This window comes from Chrysemys picta, chromosome 4, assembly GCF_011386835.1.
Source record: "Chrysemys picta bellii isolate R12L10 chromosome 4, ASM1138683v2, whole genome shotgun sequence".
NCBI lineage: Eukaryota > Metazoa > Chordata > Testudines > Emydidae > Chrysemys > Chrysemys picta.
Window position 1 is genome coordinate 8923143 of NC_088794.1, and position 22592 is coordinate 8945734.

Consider the following 22592-nt stretch of genomic DNA (forward strand, 5'->3'; position numbering starts at 1 on the left):
GTATGAGCCCCTGCAGCCCCCACTGACTGTAATTAGGGGTAATGTGGGTGTGCAGCCCCTCTGAATATCAGGGCCTACGGGCCTCAGGCTAAGCCCACCCCAAAGCAACTGAGGCACTCGTGCTCCAAGGCCACTGGGGAAAATGTTGGCCTCAGATCAGTGGATTATATAGAGGTCAAATCCTCAGCCCCCAGCTCCTTCCTGCTGTATAACCCGCTGGTGAGCGAGTGTTACAGATAGAGTTACCAACTTTCTCATATTTAAAAATTGAACACCCCTGCCCCCGAAGCCCCATCCCTGCCTCACTTCTTCCTCTGAGGCCCCGTCCCTGCCCCACCTGTCCCCCACCCCATCACTTGCTCTCCACACCCATCCCTGTTGCTCGCTTTCCCATCCCGGAACTCACCTGCCACCTGCAGAGCCAGGCTGGGAGGAGCTGACGCAGAGCCTGCCCGATCAAGACCCAGCGGGGCACGGCAGGATTCAGTCCCCAGAGTGAGGGGCTGGGGTGGGGAAATCGGGGCACAGTGGGTCGGGGGAGGAGGGCAGCCAGGTTACACACACACCCCAGACAGTGCTGGTACCTACTTTGGAGCCCAGTTTGGGAGCCAGCCAGTTCTCTCCATCGGGCTGGGGGGCGGGAAGAGTTAAGCAGAACTGCTCCTCCAGGTTCCAGCAGCAGGCACTGCTCTTCCCTCTCCCCAGTGGCGGAGGACGGTTACTGCAGGTAACCAGACCTTTAGCATCTGGGCAGCTGTGCTGACCGGACGCTGCCCGTTTCCCTTTTCGACTGGACATTCCGGTTGAAAACTGGACACCTGGCCACCCTTGTTACAGAGTCCCCTCTGTGCCAATCCACAGAGGAAACAAGACTGCTACAGCCACTAGCTGTAGGGCATTAGTAGCATGTGCTGTAGCAGCATGGGCTTTTCATTCTGGCGGTTCCCTTGTTCAATCCCCAGCGTGTTGGCTCTTACACTCCTCCCGTGGCTCACAGGAGCTGGATACACCTCTACCCCTGCTGCGGGGCTATAGCTAGCTGTCATAACTGGCTCTGTGCCACTCCATTTTGACTCCTGGACCTATTCAGAGTGGAAATGATGGGGGTGTGGCAGGTCACTTTGCTCCCCAGCAATCCCAGGCTGATTGTTCCAGGCCACACAAGTCAGAGCTGCACTAAGTTGTGCCAGGGGCCAAACCATCCCTGGACTGCTCCCAGGAATGGGGGAAACTGAGGTCACAGTTGCCAAAGTCTCCCTCCCACAGAGGTGCCAACTGGAGCTGTGGTGGTGGACATTTGATTCTGCCCTTGCATGTCATCATGGCTGCCCCTCCCTTACTCCGTTCTCAGTCCAAGTTGGTTTCTACAGGCCAGTGGTGACTTTACCTGTGGGAATTCCCCAGCTGCTGCCTGAAATGTGTCTCATTATCACATCCTGCCACCTCCCCCACCAAGAAAGATCTAATGACCCGTCAGTGTAATCCAACTCCAGCGTCGTTTTACCTTCTTTCCATCCTAGCCAATTCTTGGTATGTCCCGGGATGACTGTAGGCTGCAGCAACAATCTTGCCAAACGGTTCGTTCACTTTAAAATGTTCAGGCCACACAGCAACAAACTCCAGAGTCATCATGTCTTCCACTGAGGAACTGGTGCTTAAAACATATGGATCCTCTGATAAAACACTAGAAAAAATGAAAATGCCATAAGATAGTCTGCAAACCGTCTTCCACACAGCCCCCCAGGCATGAAAACCATGAGCAGCGAGGCCCCTCCCCTCTCCCCAACTATGCCCTAAAAAGAGGAGAGAGGGTTTGGAATTAAGGCACTGAAGTAGGACTCAGGGGATCTGGCTTCAGATCCTGAATAATCTTAGGCAAGAGATTTCATCTGCCCCTTCCCTGCTTCCCACCCTTAGTCTTCTTCTTACTCCTTAACTAATCACCTCCTAACAAAACCCTCCCCAAACAGAAACATGTGGCACTAACATGACATTTGCCAACCATCCTGCTGCTGTACAGTGCATCCCAACTCCTCTCATCTTGTCTATTTCAACTATGAACCATTTGGGGCAGAGAGTGTCTCTTACTCTATATCTGTGCAGTCCCCAGCACAACAGAGACCCAACTTTACTTGGTTCCTCTATAACTGTAATAAATACCCTGTGGCTCAGTTTCCCATCTGGGAAGAATAACCCTTCCTCCGTATTTTATATAGTTTCCTCATGCCCCTCTTCTAGGTCTCCTTTCCAAGGTAAGTAACCTCAGTCTTTTCATTCTCTCTTCTCCTGAGAGTGCAAAGCAGGTGGGAAAGGCGAGCAGATGGGCATGGGAGCTTGTCCTACCTATTCTGCACTCAGTGTACACAGCGGTAAATGAGTACACAAGGGATAAGGATGTGGACAATCAGGCCCTGAAGCTCTACTTTAATCAGAAATTGAACACAGCTTAACTGCAGATTGGCTCTTGGTGCCCCCATAACATTTCTATGGGTTAAATCAAAGCTCTCCTACACATGCTATCACATTCGTTCAAAGGTTTTAAGGACAGAGAATGCATCCAGCCTGGCCCCCATGTAATCATCCCCAGCAATTCCTGCCTTCGGCCCAATAACTCCTGCCTGAGTTGGAGCAGAGATGCCCCATCTCCAATGACACACTCCCAGTGATGGAGAATCCACCCCGTCTCTCGGGGAGCCGTTCCAAGGGTTAATTTCCCTCCTTGTTAAACACTGGCTCTTTGTTACCAGTCTGAATTTGTCTCCCTTCAGCACCTGGCCAGTGGATCTCGCGCTGACTCTGTCTGGGGAGAGCCCTCTGCTCTCAGCAATCCCCTCCCCATGTCGATGCTTATAGACCAGCATCATGTTACCTCTTAACCTTCTTAACTGCATAGATTGAGCCACTTCAGTCTCTCACTCTAAGGCAGGTTTTGTAGCTCTTCTCTGAACCCTTGACAATTTGGCAACATCCTGTTTGAGCAGGGCCGGTGCAACCATTTACGTGACCTAGACGGTTGCCTAGGGCACTAGGATTTGAGGGGGGCACCATTTTCTTCGGTAGTGACCACGGTGGCCGCATCTTCGGCCGCCCCGGTTGCCGCCGGCATTTAGGTGGAGGGAGCAGGGGCAGTGGAGCGCGGGGAGGGCCGCTTGCAGAAAGTGGGGGGGGGCGGCACGCAGGGGAACTCCCCGCCCCAGCTCACCCCTGCCCCGCCTCCTCCCCGAGCACGCCGCGGCTGCTTCACTTCTCCCGCCTCCCAGGCTTGCGGCGCCTAAGCTGATTGGCTGCCGCGGGGGGGGGGGGCGCCCCAGGGCGGAGGGGAGGAGCTGCCGCGGGGGGGGGGGGGGGGAACGCCTCAGGGCGGGGGCTCGGGGACGGGGGGGCGCAAGGTGGAAGTTTCGCCTAGGGCGCGAAACATCCTTCCACCGGCCCTGTGTTTGAGGTGTGGACACCACAACTGGACACAGGATCCAGTAATGGTCTTGTCAATGCTGCACACAGAGGTGATGCCGCTGCCTGCTTCTACTCGGTATTCTTTCTAAAGACTCTCAATTTTATTACTATGAATGAACATTTATGTTATGGTAGCACCCAGATGTCTCAGCCAGGGATCAGGGTCCCATTGCTGCACAAAAGGAAAACAGAGTATGTCTACACTGCAGTCAGGAAATGCGATTGCAACACATGTAAGTATAGAATCATAGAATATCAGGGTTGGAAGGTACCTCAGGAGGTCATCTAGTCCAGCCCCCTGCTCAAAGCAGGACCAACCCCAACTAAATCATCCCAGCCAGGGCTTTGTCAAATGGCTAGTTTGTATCCAAGCTGGTTTCGATATAGCTACGGTTAGGGTTAGAGCAAAGCTAGCTCAATTAAGAATAGCAGCACAGCGAGAGCTCATTACATAGCACTTGACTCTCGGGTCTCAAGCTTCATTGATTTTCATGTAAAATCCCTAGTACAACATCTGCTTCTTTTACACTCTTATTTGCACTGAGTCTGCGTCACAACATCCATTTCTGAACCATGCCACAAACCTCTCCTCAGATGCCGAGGCCTCTTCGTTTCCCTTATGATCTGCAATTTTTAATAAAGAGCTGTCAGTTAAACTTGCAAAGGGCAAGTAAAAAAATTACATGTGCTAAAAAGAAAGAAAAGAAACTTCAAATTTACAACATTTACAACTCAGAAGTTGCGTGTTCATGACAAAAACGGGGCCTGGCCACAAGTCAAAGTGCCTCAGAATACTTTTGTTACACTTTAGCTCACATGCAGTCAGTAGAATGCATTTGCCATCTGCTGCTCCAATCATCCTGTTTGCCTTTCACCCAACTCCATTTCTTTAGCTTGTGGGGGAGTGTGAGAGACAGGCCCCCATTTGTGCCTGATCCACAGAGGATATGGGCCTGTTGTAGCCCCATTCAGGCACAGTTAGCTGTGTAGCTCAAGCTGTAGCAGCACGTGGTTTAGCTCTGGAGGGCCCCAGTTAAATCCCCAATGTGTTGGTTGTCACATTTGCAGCAGATAAAGTTTTCTTTCATTATGGTAAAATTGAAGAAAAAAAGTCCCATTAAAATATTTCGTTCCCGCTCTCAGCTAAAGCTAAAGTTCGGCTGGGGAGCAGACGGACAGATCAGGAGTCACTGAGAGACAGGGAGGGTTTGGAAGAACAGATCCCTTAGCTCCATCAAGGTGGGCACCCCCACGAGAAGAGCTGGGAAGGAGCTGTTAGTGCTGAACCTCTTGGCACATGGCGTGATCTAGATGCCTCCCCACACCACACCTGAGGCCACTGGAGACCAGCTGCCTTGCCCTGTAAACAGAGATCCACTCCCTATGGGCACCAGTTGCTAGGCCCCATATTCATGGATGTCCATGTAAGAACCAGGCTGCAGCCATGTGTCTGTGAGATTGTACACACAATGACGGCTTCTTGTGCCCCCAAGGAGAAATGTTTCAGCTCAACAGGCTTTATGGAAAAACTGGGCAGATTTTTAAATCATAGATTCACAGATCTGAACACCAGCAGGGACCAGACTCCAAGTGATGGAGAATCTACCATGTTCCCTAGGTGAGTTGTTCCAATGACTCCCCTCTCTGTTAAATGTTGGCCTCTTATTTTCAGGCTGTATTCTTCTAGCTTCAGCTCTCAGGCACTGAGTCATGTTCCGCCTATGTCTGCTAGATTTAAGTTCTGTCCACTATCAGAAATCTCCTTCCTAGGTAGGTATTTGTTGATCATGAGATCAAGTCACCTCTTAACCTTCTTTGGGATGAACTAAATAGACTGAGCTTTTGAGTCTCTCACTACATGGTCACTTAGGGGTATGTATAACCCACACCTCCGAGCGACATAGTTATACTGACCTAAGCGCCAGTGTAGACCGCGAGCCCTATATCGTCGGGAAAGCTCCCACTAGCATAGCTATCGCCTCTGGCGGAGGTGGGGTTATGAAGTGGATGGGAGGGCTCTCTTCCATCACTTAGTGTATCTTCATCAGAAGCAGTAAGTCTGTAGTGTAGACCTGCCCACAGTCTCCAGTAATAATCTTTTTAATGCCATATACAGAAACAGCACCTCCTCTCTGCCCCACTCGATATTCCACTGCTTTTATATCCAGGACATATTGCCACCTTAGGCATAACATCACACAGGGAGCTCCTGTTCAGTAGGTTTCCACAGGACCTCATGTCCTTTTCAGAGGCCCCACTTTTAAGGATACAGCCCCCCATTTGGCAAGTGTGGCCTATGTTCTTGGTTCCTGGACCTTGACCCTGGGCTGTATTAAAATGCATGTTTACATGGGCCTAGTTGATCCCGAATGCTCTGTGGAATTGCTCTGCCCCCAACACTGTTCACCACCCACTGATTGTGTCATCTGGGAACATCATCAGATTCTGTATTTTTTTCTGGATCATTGAGAATGATATCAAGGAGCTTTGGGCCAAGGACAAATAAACCAGTTTGTGTTGAAATAATGGAAAGGTTACCTGCTGTGTAGGGACTCACGTTCAGCTCCCCAGGCTCCTCTCTCACTGCTCTGCCAGGGACCTGGGTCTTTGAAAAGGAAATTTTAAAACATACCAGTTATAGCACCAAAGTTGTGACCCTTTAACAGCAGCATGGCCCTACGGTGTAACCAGGACTGAAGGAGTGCCTTGGCCTTGCTCTGTGCAGCAGGAAATGCACTCCTACATGAGAGTCATCGCTTCATTAACTGAAAATGAGAATTGCAAACAGCCCTGTAAAATGGGTATCTTGAGGATCTGGCTTTCATTGTGGTGCCAGAGGGCTGGGCTTGAACCGTGGGGAAGCCCTGATGGTAAAAGTTATGGGACTCTTGATTTATAAAATTCTGACCGGATTAGAGAAGGGAGATTGATCACATCTGTTCTCCCCATCCCACAACACAAAGGAACACGCAATGAAACTGCAAGGTGAAAAATTCAAAACTGATCAAAAAGAAATACTTTTTCCACATGAGTGATTAGTCTGTGGAACTCACTGCCACAGGAATCTAGCCAATCTCTTGCTATCAGAGACAAGGATGAACTCTAGCATAGGAGGCAGATTATCCAACATACCCCGTGGGATACTGTGGTGGTTTTTATCCCTTCCTCTGAAGTACCTGGTGCTTGGCACTGTCAGAAACAGGTTTCAGAGTAACAGCCATGTTAGTCTGTATCCGCAAAAAGAAGAACAGGAGTACTTGTGGCACCTTAGAGACTAACAAATTTATTAGAGCATAAGCTTTCGTGGACTACAGCCCACTTATGCATCCGAAGAAGTGGGCTGTAGTCCACGAAAGCTTATGCTCTAATAAATTTGTTAGTCTCTAAGGTGCCACAAGTACTCCTGTTCTTCTTTTTGTCAGAAACAGGAGACTGTGCTAGATGGACCTTGGGTCTGAGTCTGTCTAGCAATTTGTATGCTCCTAAACTATAGGTTAGTTCCTGGGGTTTGGTGTGAACAAAACACAGAGGAAATGTCTTCCTTACCAGAGGCACTTACAGAATGGCTGATGCAGGTTTAATTCTATTATGTATTGTGCCCCCATCTGAGGTAACAGCTGATGTTTTCATTATCTTTATAAAAGTCCAGTTCTTCTTTGAATCTTGCTAAGCTTTTGGCTACGGTGATAGATTGTGACAGTGAGTTCCACCGGCTAATTACACATTGTGTGAATAAGTGTTTCCTTTGCTCAGTTTTGAATTTCTCACTTTCAGTTTCATTGAACATTGTCTTGTTCCTTTGTTATGAGGCAGGGAGAACAGATGTGACCAATCTTCCTTCTCTAGAACACTCAGCGCAGGCTTTTCTCACATGCCCTCTTATCCATCTCCTCGTTAAAGGAACCACCTCCCCAGTCTTTTCAAACTCTCTTCATAGAAGAGTATTTCCAGGCCCTTGATCATTCTCATCACCCTTCTGTGAACCTCTCTAAGGTCAGGTCTACACTATAAACTTACATCAGTATAACTAAGTCCTTCAGGGATGTGAAAATCCACACCCTAACTCCTGGTGTAGACTGCGCTATGTCGACAGGAGAACTTCTCCCATTGACATAATTATGGTGCATCTCGCAGAGGTGGATTAACTAAGCCAGGGATCGGCAACCTTTGGCTCGCGGCCCATCAGGGTAAGCCACTGGTGGGCCGTGAGACAGTTTGTTTACCTTGAGTGTCCGCAGGCACGGAGCCCCGCTGCTCCCAGGGACTGCGGTTCGCCATTCCCGGCCAATGGGAGTTGCGGGAAGTGGTGCAGGTTGGCCGCCACTTCCCGCAGATCCCATTGGAGCCAAAGGTTGCTGACCCCTGAACTAAGCCGACAGGAGAAGCTCTCCTATCGGCATAGTAGCATCTTCACTGAAGTGCTACAGCGGCACAACTGCCGTGTTTTATGTGTAGACCTGCCCTAATTCTGCAATATCCCACATGAGCTGGGCTGACCCAGCACTGCTCCCAGTATCTAGATGGGGCAGCGCCACTTATTTATACAAAGGCATCAGAACAGTCTCTGTAAAATTCTCCATCCTGTCCTTCTGCATCTGAACCTCTCGTTTGCTTTTTTTAAAACACAGCTGCACTTTGAGCAGAGGTATTCACTAAGGTACAATGGACCCACTTTTTCTGAGGTGGGACAGTTACAATATACCCCTGTAAGATGTATCAGTATTTGAAATTGCTCCTTCTAATGTGCATTAGTTTGGGTTAATCATCGCTGAATTCCCCTGCCAGGGTGTTTCCCATTCACTTTGCTTGGTTAGGTCTCACTCATTTTCTTCACAGGCTTCTGCAAAATTTTGCTCCCTTCCTGCTTAGCCCCCTTTCCAGATATTTACTAAATATTTTAAGCCGCAGTTTCCTCCCACAGACCCTTCTGACATCTCCATAGTTAAGCTATAGCCACGTTGGGAATTGTGTCTTTTGTGCTTTACACAACACCAACAATATGGAGAACCCTCCCCTGGACACAGCTGACCTCAAATAGAGCTGAGCAAATGTTTTCTACTTAAACATATTTTCAGTTAAAACATGCAGATTCAGTGACACCAAAATATTTAGCAAATTCATGTCAATTTTACCAAATTGTTTCAGTTGAAAAAACTTTAAAATATATATAAAACATTAAGTGTTTCATTTTTATAACAAAATGTTTCCATTTTTCAGACTGAAACAAACTTTACTTTGATTTTATTTTTTAACAATTAAAATACATTAAAAAATGCTCAAAATTTAAATGAAACAAAATGTTTAGTTCAATCTGCAATGGAAATGTTTTCAACTTTCTGATTCACGAAAAATCTTGAAAAATATTGTTTTGCATTTGACACAAAACAATTGTTTTTCAATTTTTCAGCATTTCCAGTGAACCAGAAAAAATATTATTCGCCCAGCTCTAGTCCCAATTAACTGTATGAACATGCAAAGACAAGGTGCAGCTATATACACATTGCTGCTCCTGCTGGTCACTGGAAGCTTCTAAAACAAAGAAACCAGTGAGCGCCACTAGAGGGCTCACCTACTAGTTAAAGGGATGCTCCCTTATGCACTACAGGAATGGTCTGTTTTGTCCTTTTCTTTGTTCCCTTTCTTTTAGACAACGTCCAATCCATGATACAAACTTTGCTTTCTTTATCAAAGTTTAAATACATTTCCCATTTACCTGTGATTTATGGGCTACCTGTGGCTGATCCAAACGTTTACGACCCTGCCTTTTCACCGCCTTTGGCTGGGAAGCAGAGCCTGTAAGGTGGTCTATTTCCGTCTTCCTTGGTGACTCCGGCTGGTGCCCAGAGAACTGTTTAATTCTGGTCTCTTGTCCCAGCGACAGCACGAGCTGGGGGAGATATGATTTTATTGACGGAAGCAGACTTTCCTCTGGGATGTGGTACTTGCTACAGTCACCCTGGCCTTTGTCACAACTAGATGACCACAATCCAAGGTGCTTTTCATGGAGTTACAACTTAAAGAACCCTCATAAATAGAGCTGGCCACATTTTTTTTTAGGTGAATAATATATTTGCTGAAAAATGCATTTTTGAGACAACAAAACTATTCAAAAAAAGTGGATCTAATCCTGCAAATTGTTTTAGCAGAAAAAAAATGGGGAAAGAATTTGAAGACCTTGAAATGGTTCATTTTTCGCAACTTCCAAACAAAACATTTCAACTTTTCACCTTAAACTGTTCCATTCGGACTACTTTGAAATGAACCGTTTTGAGTTTTCATTTCAAAATGGCAATTTGTTTTGAAATTTAGCTAATTAAAAAAGTGAAAAACACCTAAAACCAGCCCAAAATTAAATGAAAAATCCTTCAACTCAAAATGAATTTTTTTTTTCAGATTTTTTGGATCAACCCCTGAATTGAAAAAATCAGTTTTTTGCTCAGCTCTGCTCATAAAGTCAAGTCAATTCAGATTGTGGCTGCGCCCTTGATACGCCGCGCATCACATTTAGTCCCATAGGACAGGGCTTCAAGGTCAGCACTGGCTGCTGATTAGCAGTGCAGTTTAGGATATTGGTTTTGACCCAGAAAGCCCAAAATGGCTTGGGATCTTCCTGTTGAAAATTCTGTTCTCTCTCCATGAGATACTTCTACAGCGACGACTAGCAACAGTATCTGAGCTAGCAGGCCCCTGATTTAACAAACAGGGATTTTTCCGCAATGAATTCACAATCTTGCAACTCACTTCATGCCTCCAGATCTGTTGACCTTCAGGGATTACAAAACTCATCTGTTTCCTTGGCTTGCAGGACTGGGTTGATCTGCTCTAACTCAGCCAGGCGTTATAGGGCTGGATGCAGAAATGGCTGGGAGAGATTCTTTGGCCTGGGTTATGCCGGAGGCCAGACATTGGGCCCTGCTGGCCTTGGAATTGCTGAGCATGTGAATTGTGGGTTATTGGTTTTTCATTTACGTGAAGGCTTCAGGTATCAAAGGGGCTTTTATTATGTTGTACAGTGTCTTTGGACAGAAGTACTTGGCTTCTACAACTATTAAAACCTACAGTCAAAGATAAATACGCTTTGTTCAAATAGGCCTAAATTTTCAGAAGTGGCCACTAATATTTGGGCACCACAATGTTTGGCTGCCCAGCTCCGGTATGTCTACACTGCACACTAAGACGAGGCTTTGACTCAGGTTCAACTCTACGCACCCTTCCGTTCACACAAAATCATTCTGACTCAGGTCAGCCAGCACTCCAGATCCTGCTAGGGGATGGGTCAGAGCCCGAATCCCACCGTGACTCAGATCCAAGCCCTGTCATTTTACAGTGTGGATGCAGGTCAAGCCGCAGACCCAAGTCGGAAGGTCTGTGTAGTGCAGTATGGAAGTGTTAGCACGGCTGTGAGACCCAGACCCAGCAATTGTAAACGCAGGCTTACAGTGCAGTGTGGATGCTCAACTTCATTTAGTTGAAAATCCAAGTTTCCATTAAAAACCAGTTTGGATGGAAATATTTTGACCAGCCCTAACTGAACAAGATAATCATACATAGCCATAAATCTCAATGCAGATTAACAGTAATAAATCTAGGTCCATTTCCCATTTAAAAACAAAATTAAGAGGCTCAGTTCTAGGGTCTGCTCTGGATTCTCCGTGTAGGAACAATCTTGGGTATTTAAGAACTGCTGGAGCAGCTTTACAGCCCTCACCTCCCAGCCGCTGGCCCACAGGGCGCTCCCAGGGTAAGGGGATGCCAGTGCAGCATCCCTAGGAGCTGGGCCAGTGTTTGCAAATAACCCATCCATTTAGTGGTCACTTGAGGGTAACAGAGAGTGGTGCTATATTCATCCCTGGCACGAGGTGGGGTGAGGTTCTCTGGCCTGGGTTATGCAGGAGACCGAACTTAGATGATCATAACAGTCCCTGTGAATTTACAAAAACAACAAGGAGTCTGGTGGCACCTTAAAGACTAACAGATTTATTTGGGCAGAAGCTTTCCTGGGTAAAAACCTCACTTCTTTGGATGCATAGAATGATCCGAAGAAGTGAGGTTTTTACTCACGAAAGCTTATGCCCAAATAAATCTGTTAGTCTTTAAGGTGCCACCAGACTCCTTGTTGTTTTTGTAGATACAGACTAACACGGCTATCCCCTGATACCTGTGAATTTAGACCCTCTTGGACCAAACTAAAAAAGTTCGCTGGCCAGATGTGAATTGGGATCTTGCCCTGGAGCACCACCCTGTGCCACCAGCCAAACCAGCTTGCCTGGTAATTGCTGGAATAACTATGCTCAACTGACATTGATTGGATTAAATAAAACTCCCACCTTATCTGTTACTCCAGCAGCATGGGACTGCAGCTGGGATCCAGGTCCCGATTTCCATCCTGAACTCAGCGGATGTGCTTCGTCTTGGTTCAGTTCTGAAGTTCTCCGTTCTGGGTGCAAAACAAACAACAAGTGAAGATCACCGGTTTTTACCCATCCCAGCCTGGCAGGTTCCTTCACACATGCCTCGTGCCCCTCCTTTCCGGAGCTGTCCTGCAGGACACAGGAGATGAGGAAACAGTTGGTTTTCTATAGTTTTGACAGGACTTTCTCCAATTGGCTGCTTCCTCCAAACCTCCCCCTCCCCACAGTCTCTTCACCTCAGTTTCATTCCACACCTGCCCCTCTTACCCTCTTCTCCCCTGCCCTGTCCCCCTCTGTCTCCCTTCCCTTCTGTGTCCCCTCTCACTTCTCTTTTCTGTTCATGTAGCTGGTCCCCATCTAACTAAACCCTCTGGAAAATAGAAAATTGTTTTGCCACCATCCCACTGGCTCACTCTGCTGGTATGATCTACCCCTTTCCCCACCCTAGCTCTGTCTGGTTTGTTGAGATGGTCAACTCTTCGGGACAAGGAGATCTACCACCCTGTGTCTGGGCAACACCTAGCACAATGGGGCCCCACTTTTGGTTGCCCCGAGACAAATTCCTAACAAACATGATTAATAATGATAATAAGAAAACAGGCTCTCAACTTCCTTTGAAGCTGAAGAAAAGGCCATTGTGGAAAAGATAAAAGCATTCTTTGCAATGGTCTTCACTGCAGAAGAGGTGAGGAAGATTCCCACACCTGAGTCATTCCTTTTAGGTGACAAATCGAGGAACTGTTCCACGTTGAGGTGTCAATAGAGGAGGTTTTGGAACAAATTGATGTTACATAGCAATTAGTCATCAGGACCAGATGGTATTCACCCAAGAGTTCTGAAGGAACTTAGATAGGAAGTCACAGAACTACTAACTGTGATTTGTAACATATCACTGAAATCGGCTTCTATACCAGATGACTGGAGGTTAGCTAATGTGATGCCAATTTTTTTTAAAGGCTCCACAGATGATCTAGGCAAGTACAGGCCAGTAAGCCTGACTTCAGTATTGGGCAAACTGGTTGAAATTATAGTAAAGAACAGAATAATCAGACACAGATGAACACGATTTGCTGGGAACAAGTCAACATGGCTTTTGTAAAGGGAAATCATGCCCCACCAATCTACTAGAATTCTTTGAGGAGGGTCAACAAACAGGTGGAAAAGGATGATCCAGTGGATACAGTGCGCTTAGACTTTCAGAAAGACTTTGACAAGGTTCCTCACCAAAGGTTTTTAAGCAAAGTAACCAGCCATGGGATAAGAGGGAAGGTCCTCTCATAGATCGGTAACTGGTTAAAAGATGGGAAATGAACAGTAGGAATAAATGGTAATTTTTCAGAATGGAGAGAGGTAAATAGTGGTGTCCCCTAAGGGTCAGTACGTGGACCAGTGCTGTTCAACATATTCATAAATGATCTGGGAAAAGGGGTAAGCAGTAAGGTGGCAAAATTTACAGATGATACAAAGCTACTCAAGACAGTTAAGTCCAAAGCAGACTGTGAAGAGTTACAAAGGGATCTCACAAAACTGGTTGACTGGGCAACAAAATGGCAGATGAAATTCAATGTTGATATATGCAAAGTAATGCACATTGGAAAATATAATCTCACCTGTACATGCAAAATAATGTACAGTTATTTTGCAGGGGACTTGGGGGAAGGGTTGGAATGGGGCAGTGCGGGGGGCGGAGCAGGGGTGGGAATAGGTGTGGTGGGGGTTGGAGGCAAGGGGTGGAGGGGCGGGGCCTGGGGCAGAGCGGGGGTCGAGCACCCGCTGGCTAGAGGGGAAGTCAGCGCCTATGCATGGCAGGGTTCGTAGTGCTGGAGTGAGCTCCGCCTCTCTAGAATGGCTTTCAAAGTGTACGGTGGGAAAACTTGTCTGTTCCTCCTGGGGATGGTGGGTGGCAATGGCATGAGCTCTGCATACAGAGTGGTGAGAGATGCAGCCCCGAAGACTCAGCGTGTAATTTGATGACACTCACAGCATCAGCCGTACATCTTAGACACTAGACAGCAGTGCAAGGACAGAGTCTGCCTGAGCTATGCTCATTCTCCACTTCCTGTGCCAGGGTGCGGGCGGGGTCCAACTGGCAGCTCTGCGACCTTACCCCAGCTGAGAGCTTTCCCAGAGAGGGGAACTCTCAGCTGGCCAGCGTGGGCAAGACTCCACCACTGGGCCCCACCTGAGTGGCACAAAGTGTCCAGAACAAGACAGTAGAATCTGGGCCATTATTTGGGGGTTTACCTTGGCATGAGAGTTCTGCTGTTTGCTCGGCTCCCTGCGTATTCATTTCTGCTCCAGCAGCGTCTCCATCTTCACCATCTGAAAGTCAGGGGAGAGCAGCATTACTGAGCTGATCACAGGAGGAGCTTAAGCAGAAAATGAAAGGGGCTAGGTCCAGATTGTTACCCTTGCACCGAAGTGCGTATTTATTCTTTCCTTGCAAAGTAGAATGGTGTACTAGGGGCTTACAGCAAGAGGAGACTTCCACAAAGCTTCTTTCCTCAGCCCAGGCTCAGTCTCTGAGCTTTTCTTCTCACCTTCCTCTTTGCCTCCTATTCCTTCCACTTGTATCCTCCCAATTACATCATTGGCCCAGTGATTATCACCCAAGTGCTCATAATAAGAACGGCCGTACTGGGTCAGACCAAAGGTCCACCCAGCCCAGTATCCTGTTTTCCGACAGTGGCCAATGCCAGATGCTTCAGAGGGAATGAACAGAACAGGTCATCATCAAGTGATCCATCCCCTGTCGCCCGTTCCCAACTTCTGGCAAACAGAAGCTAGGGACACCATCCTTGCCCATCCTGGCTAATAGCCATTGATGGACCTGTCCTCCATTAATTTTTGAACCCTGTTATAGTCTTGGTCTTCACAACATCCTCTGGTAAAGAGTTCCACAGGTTGACTTCATTGTATGAAGAAATGCTGCCTTTTGTTTGTTTTAAACCTGCTAACTATTAATGTCATTTGGTAACCCCCTAGTTCTTGTGTTATGAGAAGGAGTAAATAACACTTCCTTATTTACTTTCTCCACACCAGTCATGATTTTAAGGACCCATATGAGCTCCCCCTAGTTATATCTTTTCCAAGCTGAAAAGTCCCAATCTTATTAATCTTTTTGATTCTTTGGCTAGCTGTTCTTCAAATTCTTTTTCTGGCCTTCTTAATTATATTTTTACACTTCACTTGCCAGAATTTATGCTCCTTTCCATCTTCCTCGCAAGGATTTAACTTCCACTTTTTAAAGGATGCCTTTTTGCCTCTCACTACTTCTTTTACTTTGTTGTTTAGCCACGGTGGCACTTTTTTGGTTCTCTTACTATGGTTTTTAATTTGGGGCATACATTTAAGTTGAGCCTCTATTATCGTGTCTTTAAAAAGTTTCCATGCAGCTTGCAGAGATTTCACTTTTGGTGCCCTTTTAAATTCTGTTTAACTAACTTCCTCATTTTTCCGTAGTTCCCCTTTCTGACATTAAATGCTACCTTGGGGGCTCCTGTGGTGTTTTCCCTGCCACAGGGATGTTAAATTTAATTATATTATAGGCACTATTACCAAGTGGACTAGCTATATTCACCTTCTGTGCTCCACTTTAGGACTAAATCAAGAATTGCCTCTCCCCTTGTGGGCTCCAGGACCAACTGCTCCAAGAAGCCATCATTTAAGGTATCAAGAAACTATCTCTGCATCCCCACCAACAGTGTTTAATTGATCATAGCTGAGCTTCAAGCCTTCTTCAGGCTGCAGCGACATCAGTGACCAGGGTGCTGCTAATAGTGCCCTTCGCACCCCCTTTGTCAAGATAAACAGATGATAAGAGTCAGATGTTGTTTTAAGAGCCCTGGGTGTTAATTTTGCTCCCAATATGGACATAAAAGGCTAGAAGACACGCCCCTCGGGTCTGCACAATGAATTGGTTTGTGTCAAGACAGACATTACAGGAGAGCAGGACTGGTGGGAAAGGATCAGTTATTCTTTTCTGAAACAATACATTCTAAATAAAGATGTTCCTAAGCAAATTGTTTGAAGCTGGTTACCTGCTCTGTCGGGTACTATCACCCAGGAGTTATCATCCTGCCGCTGCTGGTCATCACCTCTCCCTGACTCAGCACGGTTGCTGTCTGAGCTGGTGTCCTCGTGTCCCTTTGAAAAGGAAAATTAAAGGCTAGGAAATAAAGGCCGGACAGCCCTGAGAGAGCTCAGTACAGCCCTGAGAAGGGCCAAATGTGTCCTGCCTCAGATCAGGTGCCCCGACTAGATAATCCCTCGAGGTCCCTTCCAGCCCTAAGTTTCTGTGATTCTATGTCCTGTAACAGGAATTCACTGGGGTGAAATTCAGGCCTAGACAGAAATCCAAAAGCAAAACAGCTGCCTGGGCCCCCAGGGAGCTCTCTGAGATCTTGAGCTTGAAGAAAACTTGAGGAAACGTTACTGTCAGCCCCAAATAAGGGGCAATGCATCCCTGTGTCAGGCCAGGAGCAGCCCAGAGAGCGCGCTGTCTCTCGCACACAAGGGCTGTACCAGATTTACTTGAACTGTGCATATATGTATCCATATAAATGTCCATTCCCTTTTTTGGGAATCCCACTAAGTTCTCAGCCTCAAAGATACCTTTGTGTCAGTGAGTTCCACAGGCTAACTCTCCAAAAAAGAAATAGCTACTCACGGTCTTTCAATTTAACTAAATCTGTCCTTTGCTCTTGAATCATGAAACAGCATAAATGGAAGCACCTGACTGACCTCCTGTCTGCCATTCATTCTTTTAAAGTCCTCCATCACGCCCCCTCTTATTCTATCTCTGGTATTTAGATGGCCCCTGTTACCATAATACATGAGCACCTCACAACCTTTACTGTATTTATCCTCACAATACCCTTAGAAGGTAGGAAATGGCTACAACCCTTCTTGTACACATGAGAAGCTGAGGCATTGACATGACCAAGCTCACACAAGAAGTCAGTGGGGGAGCAAGGAATTGAACCATTACATCCTCAGGGCTAAGCTAATACCCTAACCTCCCTTCACCATCCCTCCAAGCTAAACCTACTTAGACTGTAAGTGCTGTGAGGCAATGATCATCTTTTGTTCTCTGTTCGTACAGCTCCCAGCACACTGTAGGCACTGTCACAGATAAATAATAATAATCCTGATCTTTCCAGTCTTTCTTCGCACATAAGTCTCAAGGCCCTGATCCTTCTCATCTAGGGTTGCCACCTGTCTAATGGCTGGTAACCGGACCCTTGAGGCCCTGCCCCCTGCTCCATCTCTTCCCCCAAGGCCTGGCCCCTAATCCACTTCTTCCCTTGAGGCTCCACCCTGCTCCACCTCTTCCCCAAGCCCCACCCCCTGTTCCACCCCTTCCCTCAAGGCCCTGCCTCCTCCTCTATCTCTTTCCCCAAGTCCCACCCCCTGCTCTGCCTCTTCCACCCCATCCCCACCGATAAAAAAAATGGATATCAGGGCTTATCAAATGGCACCTGGACACACAAGCCGAAACCCAGACTGTCCAAGTGAAAACCAGATAGGTGTCAACCCCCACCCAATTCTCAAGTCTCTAATTCTGCTCTATCCTTTCTGAGATGGGGTGACCCATAGGCACCAACTCCGAGGGTGCTCTGGGGCTGGAGCACCTACGGGGAAAAATTAGTGGGTGCTCTGCACCCACCGGCAGCCAAGCTCCCCTCACCCCCTGTCCCACCTCCTTCCCCCCCCCTCCACTGAGCGCGTTGCATCCCCACTCCTCCGCTTACCTCCTAGCGCTTCCCACCCAGCTGCCACCAAACAGCTGTTTAAGCTGACTTAAAACATAAACCTGGAAATAACTCCTACCTCTGTTTTTGCCTGAAGCTGGGATCCAGGTCCTGATTCCTGCCCAGACAGGACACCTTTCAAAAGTCCTGGACTCTCAGGTTTTCCTTCATTTTCTTCATTTCCTTCATTTATTTCTGGTTCTAAACTTCCAGATCCTGGTTAAACCAAATGTTAATAAAAACAACACTAATAAGAATAAGAATAATAAATAGGGCTGTCGATTAATCACAGTTAACTCACGTGATTAATTAAAAAATAATAATCACAGTTTCAATTGCACTGTTAAACAATAGAATACCAATTGAAATGTATTACATATTTTGGGGTGTTTTTCTACATTTTCAAATATATTGATTTCAATTACAACACAGAACACAAAGTGGACAGTGCTCACTTTGGATGTTTAGTGCATCTGGCATGTAAATATCTTGTGACGCTGGCTACAATAGGGCCATGCGAACACCTGTTCTTGCTTTCAGGTGACATTGTAAACAAGAAGCAGGCCGCATTATCTCCTGTAAATGTAAACAAACTCATTAGTCTGAGCGATTGGCTGTACAAGAAGTAGAACTGAATGGACTTGTAGGCTCTAAAGTTTGACATTGTTTAATTTTTGAATGCAGTTATTTTTGTACATAATTCTACATTTGTAAGTTGCACTTTCACGACAAAGAGATTGCATTACAATACTTGTTTGAGGTGAACTGAAAAATACTATTTTTAAAATCATTTTCACAATGCAAATATTTGTAATAAAAATAAAGTGAGCACTGTCCACTTTGTATTCTGTGTTGTAATTGAAATCAATATTTCTGAAAATGTAGAAAACATCCACAAATATTTAAATAAATGGTTGTTTAATAGTGTGAATAATCACATGATTAATCGTGAATAACTTTTTTATCACATGATTAATCATAATTAATCTTTTTTATTGCTTGACAGCCCTAACCTCCCCCCCCAACCCCACAGTTTTCCCATTCAGTTGTCAGCCTCCCATTTAGTTCAAACCCATCCCTGGCCCCTTTCTTTAGCTAATTTTGGTAAAAATTGAAAAATATCTACTTAAAAAAATTAATTTCACAGTTAGAGCTGGTCAGAAATTATTAATCAAAATGCTTTTTCAAGGGAAAATTTTGTCTTCATCTTAAACATTTTTGCAGAATGTGTCTATTAATACATTTTGTGTTGCCAAACTGAAAACTTTTCATGTTTTGGCTGCTGAAAACTGATTTTTTTTGTTTGTTTATTTTTAAGTTTTCAGCAAAAAAAAATTTAAAATATATATTATTTTCCTCTAAATTTTTCCCAGAAAAACACCCCTGCTGATTTTCTGATGAGCAAAACTCACAGTCACGGGGAGTGGCTGAAACCTCCATTCAGGGAGGCTAGGCCGCCAGCCCCACCCCATCTGCCTGATGTATTATTTCAATGGTGTCATTTTGATTCATGTTATTTTGACTTTTACATTCTATTAAACATTTAATATCATATCTATATTATTAAATATCATACATGTGATACTAAATTTAATATTTCATATAAAAGTCAAAACAAAGTGAATCAAAACAACATTATTAAAACAAAACATTGTGACATTTTCTAAATGAGATGTTTCATTTTGGACAAAACTGCATGGAAACTATTCTGTCTAAAATGTTCACCCAACTCTAAAAAAAAAAATCACACCAGGAAATGAAATGGTTACCTCTACTATCCGGTGTTTTCCCCTCTTTCTGCTCCTCTGTCTCCGCTTCTCCAGTGGCTTGGTCTGTAGCTCCGACCTTGCGTTCCTTGGAAAAGAAAGGTAATCAAAGCATGAATGAGGTGATTCTTTAAACGTAGCAGAGGCTGCATGAACAACTCCTCTGCTAACCGAAGGCAGAAACAGATTAACTGGTTAATAGCTGCTGGGTTATTATGGCTAACATTTTCAAAAACAGGAGGCTAATGTTAGGCTCCTACATCTATAGTTAGGCAATTAAATAAGTGGACTGATTTTCAGATGTACTGAGCTGGAAAATGGGAGGAGTTTTCACAGAAAAAAACAGCTATTTGTCAAAAACCTGCTAAGCCCCAAAACATTCTCAGCCCAACACCTCAAAAACCAAAATAATTTTGGCCCAAATTTGTAATAATTTTGGCCCAAAATTATCCCCCCCCCCCAAAAATAAAAATGTGGTCAATAACTATTAAAAACTAAATAATTTTTGGCCAAAACTGCCCAAATTCAAAAGATTTTGAGGAAAATGGATACTTTTCTGGTTTAGTCAAAAATCCAAATTTTTCAACAAAAAGAAAAAAGTTTGGAAAGATTTCCAACAGCATAAGACAGTAGATCCCGTTTACTGGGAGCTGCTGGGTGCCCAATTCTTCTGAAAATTCGACCATTTAGGGCCTGATACAAAGGTCCTGGAAGTCAGTGGAAAGACTCCCCACGATTTCACTGGGACTTTGGATCAGGCCTTTATGAAGTGTCTAAATATTAGAGAGGGTTAGAAAATTGAAATTGTTTCGAGTGAAGACATAGCCTAGAAATTTCAAAATTTCCCACAGAAAATAAATTAATTTGTTTCAGGAAAATCAAAATGTTTCAGTTTGACTTTTTCAAAACAAAATATGGAGCATCTGCCCACCTCCAAAGGACTCCTTGGGCTGCTCATGATGCTTTGAGGGGCACCCAGCCCCAGGAATCCCCCACAGTCAGGAACTGCCCCGAAAGTCCCCCGTTGTGGAGTGACAAGCCTAGAAGACCTGAGAGCAGCTTCCAGGGCTGCCACACTCAGGGTCTCCATTGACTCCATGGATCCTGAAATGCCAGGCCCCCTAACACCCCGCCAGGTCAGCTGGTAGGAAACCAGGCCTGTGTTTTGGTGTAAGTCCATTGAAACTGAAATGTTTCCGCAAGGAATTTCAGTTTCAATAAATCAGTATTTTCATACAAAAAAAATCATTGGAAAATTCCTGATTAGCCATAAAACTAAGCTCAGTTCCCAGTGATCCTAAGGGAATGAAAGCCCCACCTCATTGGCCGCTTCAGCAGAATCCGCTGGTGGCTGGAGTCCAGGTCCTGTATCCTGTTCAGCAGGGGCGTTTTCTGACCGTCCTGCACTTAGAGGGTTTGGTTCATTTGTATCTAGTTCTAAAGGTTTAGTTCCTGGTATGAAAAAAGTCAAAAACGGCACCTGTTCACTGAGTGTGTCAGCAAATTCCCACAGTTCATTTAAATGACCGTCTAAGAGTCTCCATCACAGGGAAAGTCTTTCCCCCATTTTACCCCACTGCTGAGTAATAGGGGGAAATATACATTTTTCAGTATGTTAACTTGTCACGGAGTGTGGGGGGAGACAAGGCCCTGCACCCCCGGCTTCCTGCGATTCACCATGACTCTCAGCCAACCAGTAAAGCAGAAGGTTTATTTAGACAACAGGAACAAGGTCCAAGACAGGTCTTGCAGGTACAGACCCCCTTAGTTTGGTCTATTTAGGGGCCCAGGGACACCAGAGCCCCGTTGGGGGGTGGGGTCAGAGCCCCATCTGGGCTCCCCTCCATTTCACCAGCCAGCTCCAAAACTCTAACTCCCTCCAGCGTCTCCCTCAGCCTCTCCCCGGCTCCTCCCCCAGCCTTTGTCCAGTTTCCCAGGCAGAGGTGTCACCTGGCCTCCAACCCCCTTCCTGGGTTCTCATGTTAGGTGCTCCGGTATCCTCCCTCAAGGCCAGTCTCCCATCCCGCAATGCAGACCATCCCAGCCAAATTCCCCTGCAACCTTCCCCAGCCAACACTCCCCACTCAGCATTTAAAGACCACATTAAGAACAGTTCCAGTTTGTCACATAACTCTTCACAGTATGGCCAGTTTTCAGAGTAGCAGCCGTGTTAGTCTGTATCCGCAAAAAGAACAGGAGTACTTGTGGCACCTTAGAGACTAACAAAAAATGTTACTCTTCATCAAAAAACCAAAAACCCAGATACTGACATTTTTTCAGATCTCACCAACTGAGCCCCAAAATCACTTAATGCATGTAGTAGTAGTAGTATTGAGAGTAATAATTATTATTATTAATAATTAAGTGGAGTGGAAAAGCCAATAGATGTTAAGGAAGATGCTCAAACATGTAGGAATCTTTTTGCAGTGGTTTTTTTTAACATTCTAAATATTTTAATGAGGTTTGGGAAAATATGACATGAATAGCTATTGGTAAAACATCGACAACACAGCATGTCCAAAAGAAAAAATACGATCACAACACACTTGGGGCCTCAGCTTTGCATCAAAGTCTTAACTTGATAATTCTGTCAAATCAAACTGCTCTAAAAAAAACGACTATGTTAATATTAAAATTGGACAGCTAAAGAAAAATCACCCCACTGTGTCATGCATTCCATTAGCAAGTGACAGCCATCCTGCTATAAAACAACTTCCCCTATTGTATGCTATAGATAACCAATCTGCAGGGCTAACTGTCCACACCTTGCAAAGTAAGGGAGATCAGCATTGTTCATTTGCTTTCACTGGTGGTAGCATTTCACACCCACTTTGCACAAAAGTGTGAATGATAACACAAGGCATAAGTAAAACCCACTGCTGAGTGGCTATAGGTCCACAGGAATGTGAGTTGCTACAGCCCCCAGTTGCAATGAGAGAGCTGTCTCTTTAGCTCAAACTGTAGCAGCTTGCGCTGTTAGTGCTGGAGGTCCCTGGTTCAATCCCCAGAGTATCGCCCCAGAAGGTGGCCATCGCACAAGAATAAAATACTGGCTGGCTTAAGGGTTTGTCTACATGACAGGGGCTACAGCAGGATAGCTACTGTGCTGGTGCAATGCTAGCATAACCCTGTAGTATACAGGCAGCCTGCAGAGACAGAAGGGGTTTTTCTACGTCTGTACATAAACCACCTCCCTGAGTAGCTCAGTA

The 22592-nt window shown here is 45.7% G+C and overlaps 1 protein-coding gene across 2 annotated transcripts in view; it reads right to left on the bottom strand.

The window, feature by feature from the left end:
• LOC101946831 (E3 ubiquitin-protein ligase rnf213-alpha-like) overlaps positions 1–22592 on the bottom strand; it is a 151932-nt gene that overhangs the window by 125509 nt on the left and 3831 nt on the right. For both annotated transcript variants that reach the window (XM_065594210.1, XM_065594211.1), the window contains exons 3-12: positions 20702–20835; positions 19387–19471; positions 17697–17833; positions 15905–16010; positions 14109–14186; positions 11781–11890; positions 9167–9340; positions 5992–6058; positions 4038–4077; positions 1505–1684 (exon numbers count right to left, since the gene is read on the bottom strand). In XM_065594210.1, coding sequence (XP_065450282.1) covers positions 1505–1684; positions 4038–4077; positions 5992–6058; positions 9167–9340; positions 11781–11890; positions 14109–14186; positions 15905–16010; positions 17697–17833; positions 19387–19471; positions 20702–20835 — 1111 coding nt within the window. The remainder of the gene's footprint in view (positions 1–1504; positions 1685–4037; positions 4078–5991; positions 6059–9166; positions 9341–11780; positions 11891–14108; positions 14187–15904; positions 16011–17696; positions 17834–19386; positions 19472–20701; positions 20836–22592) is intronic.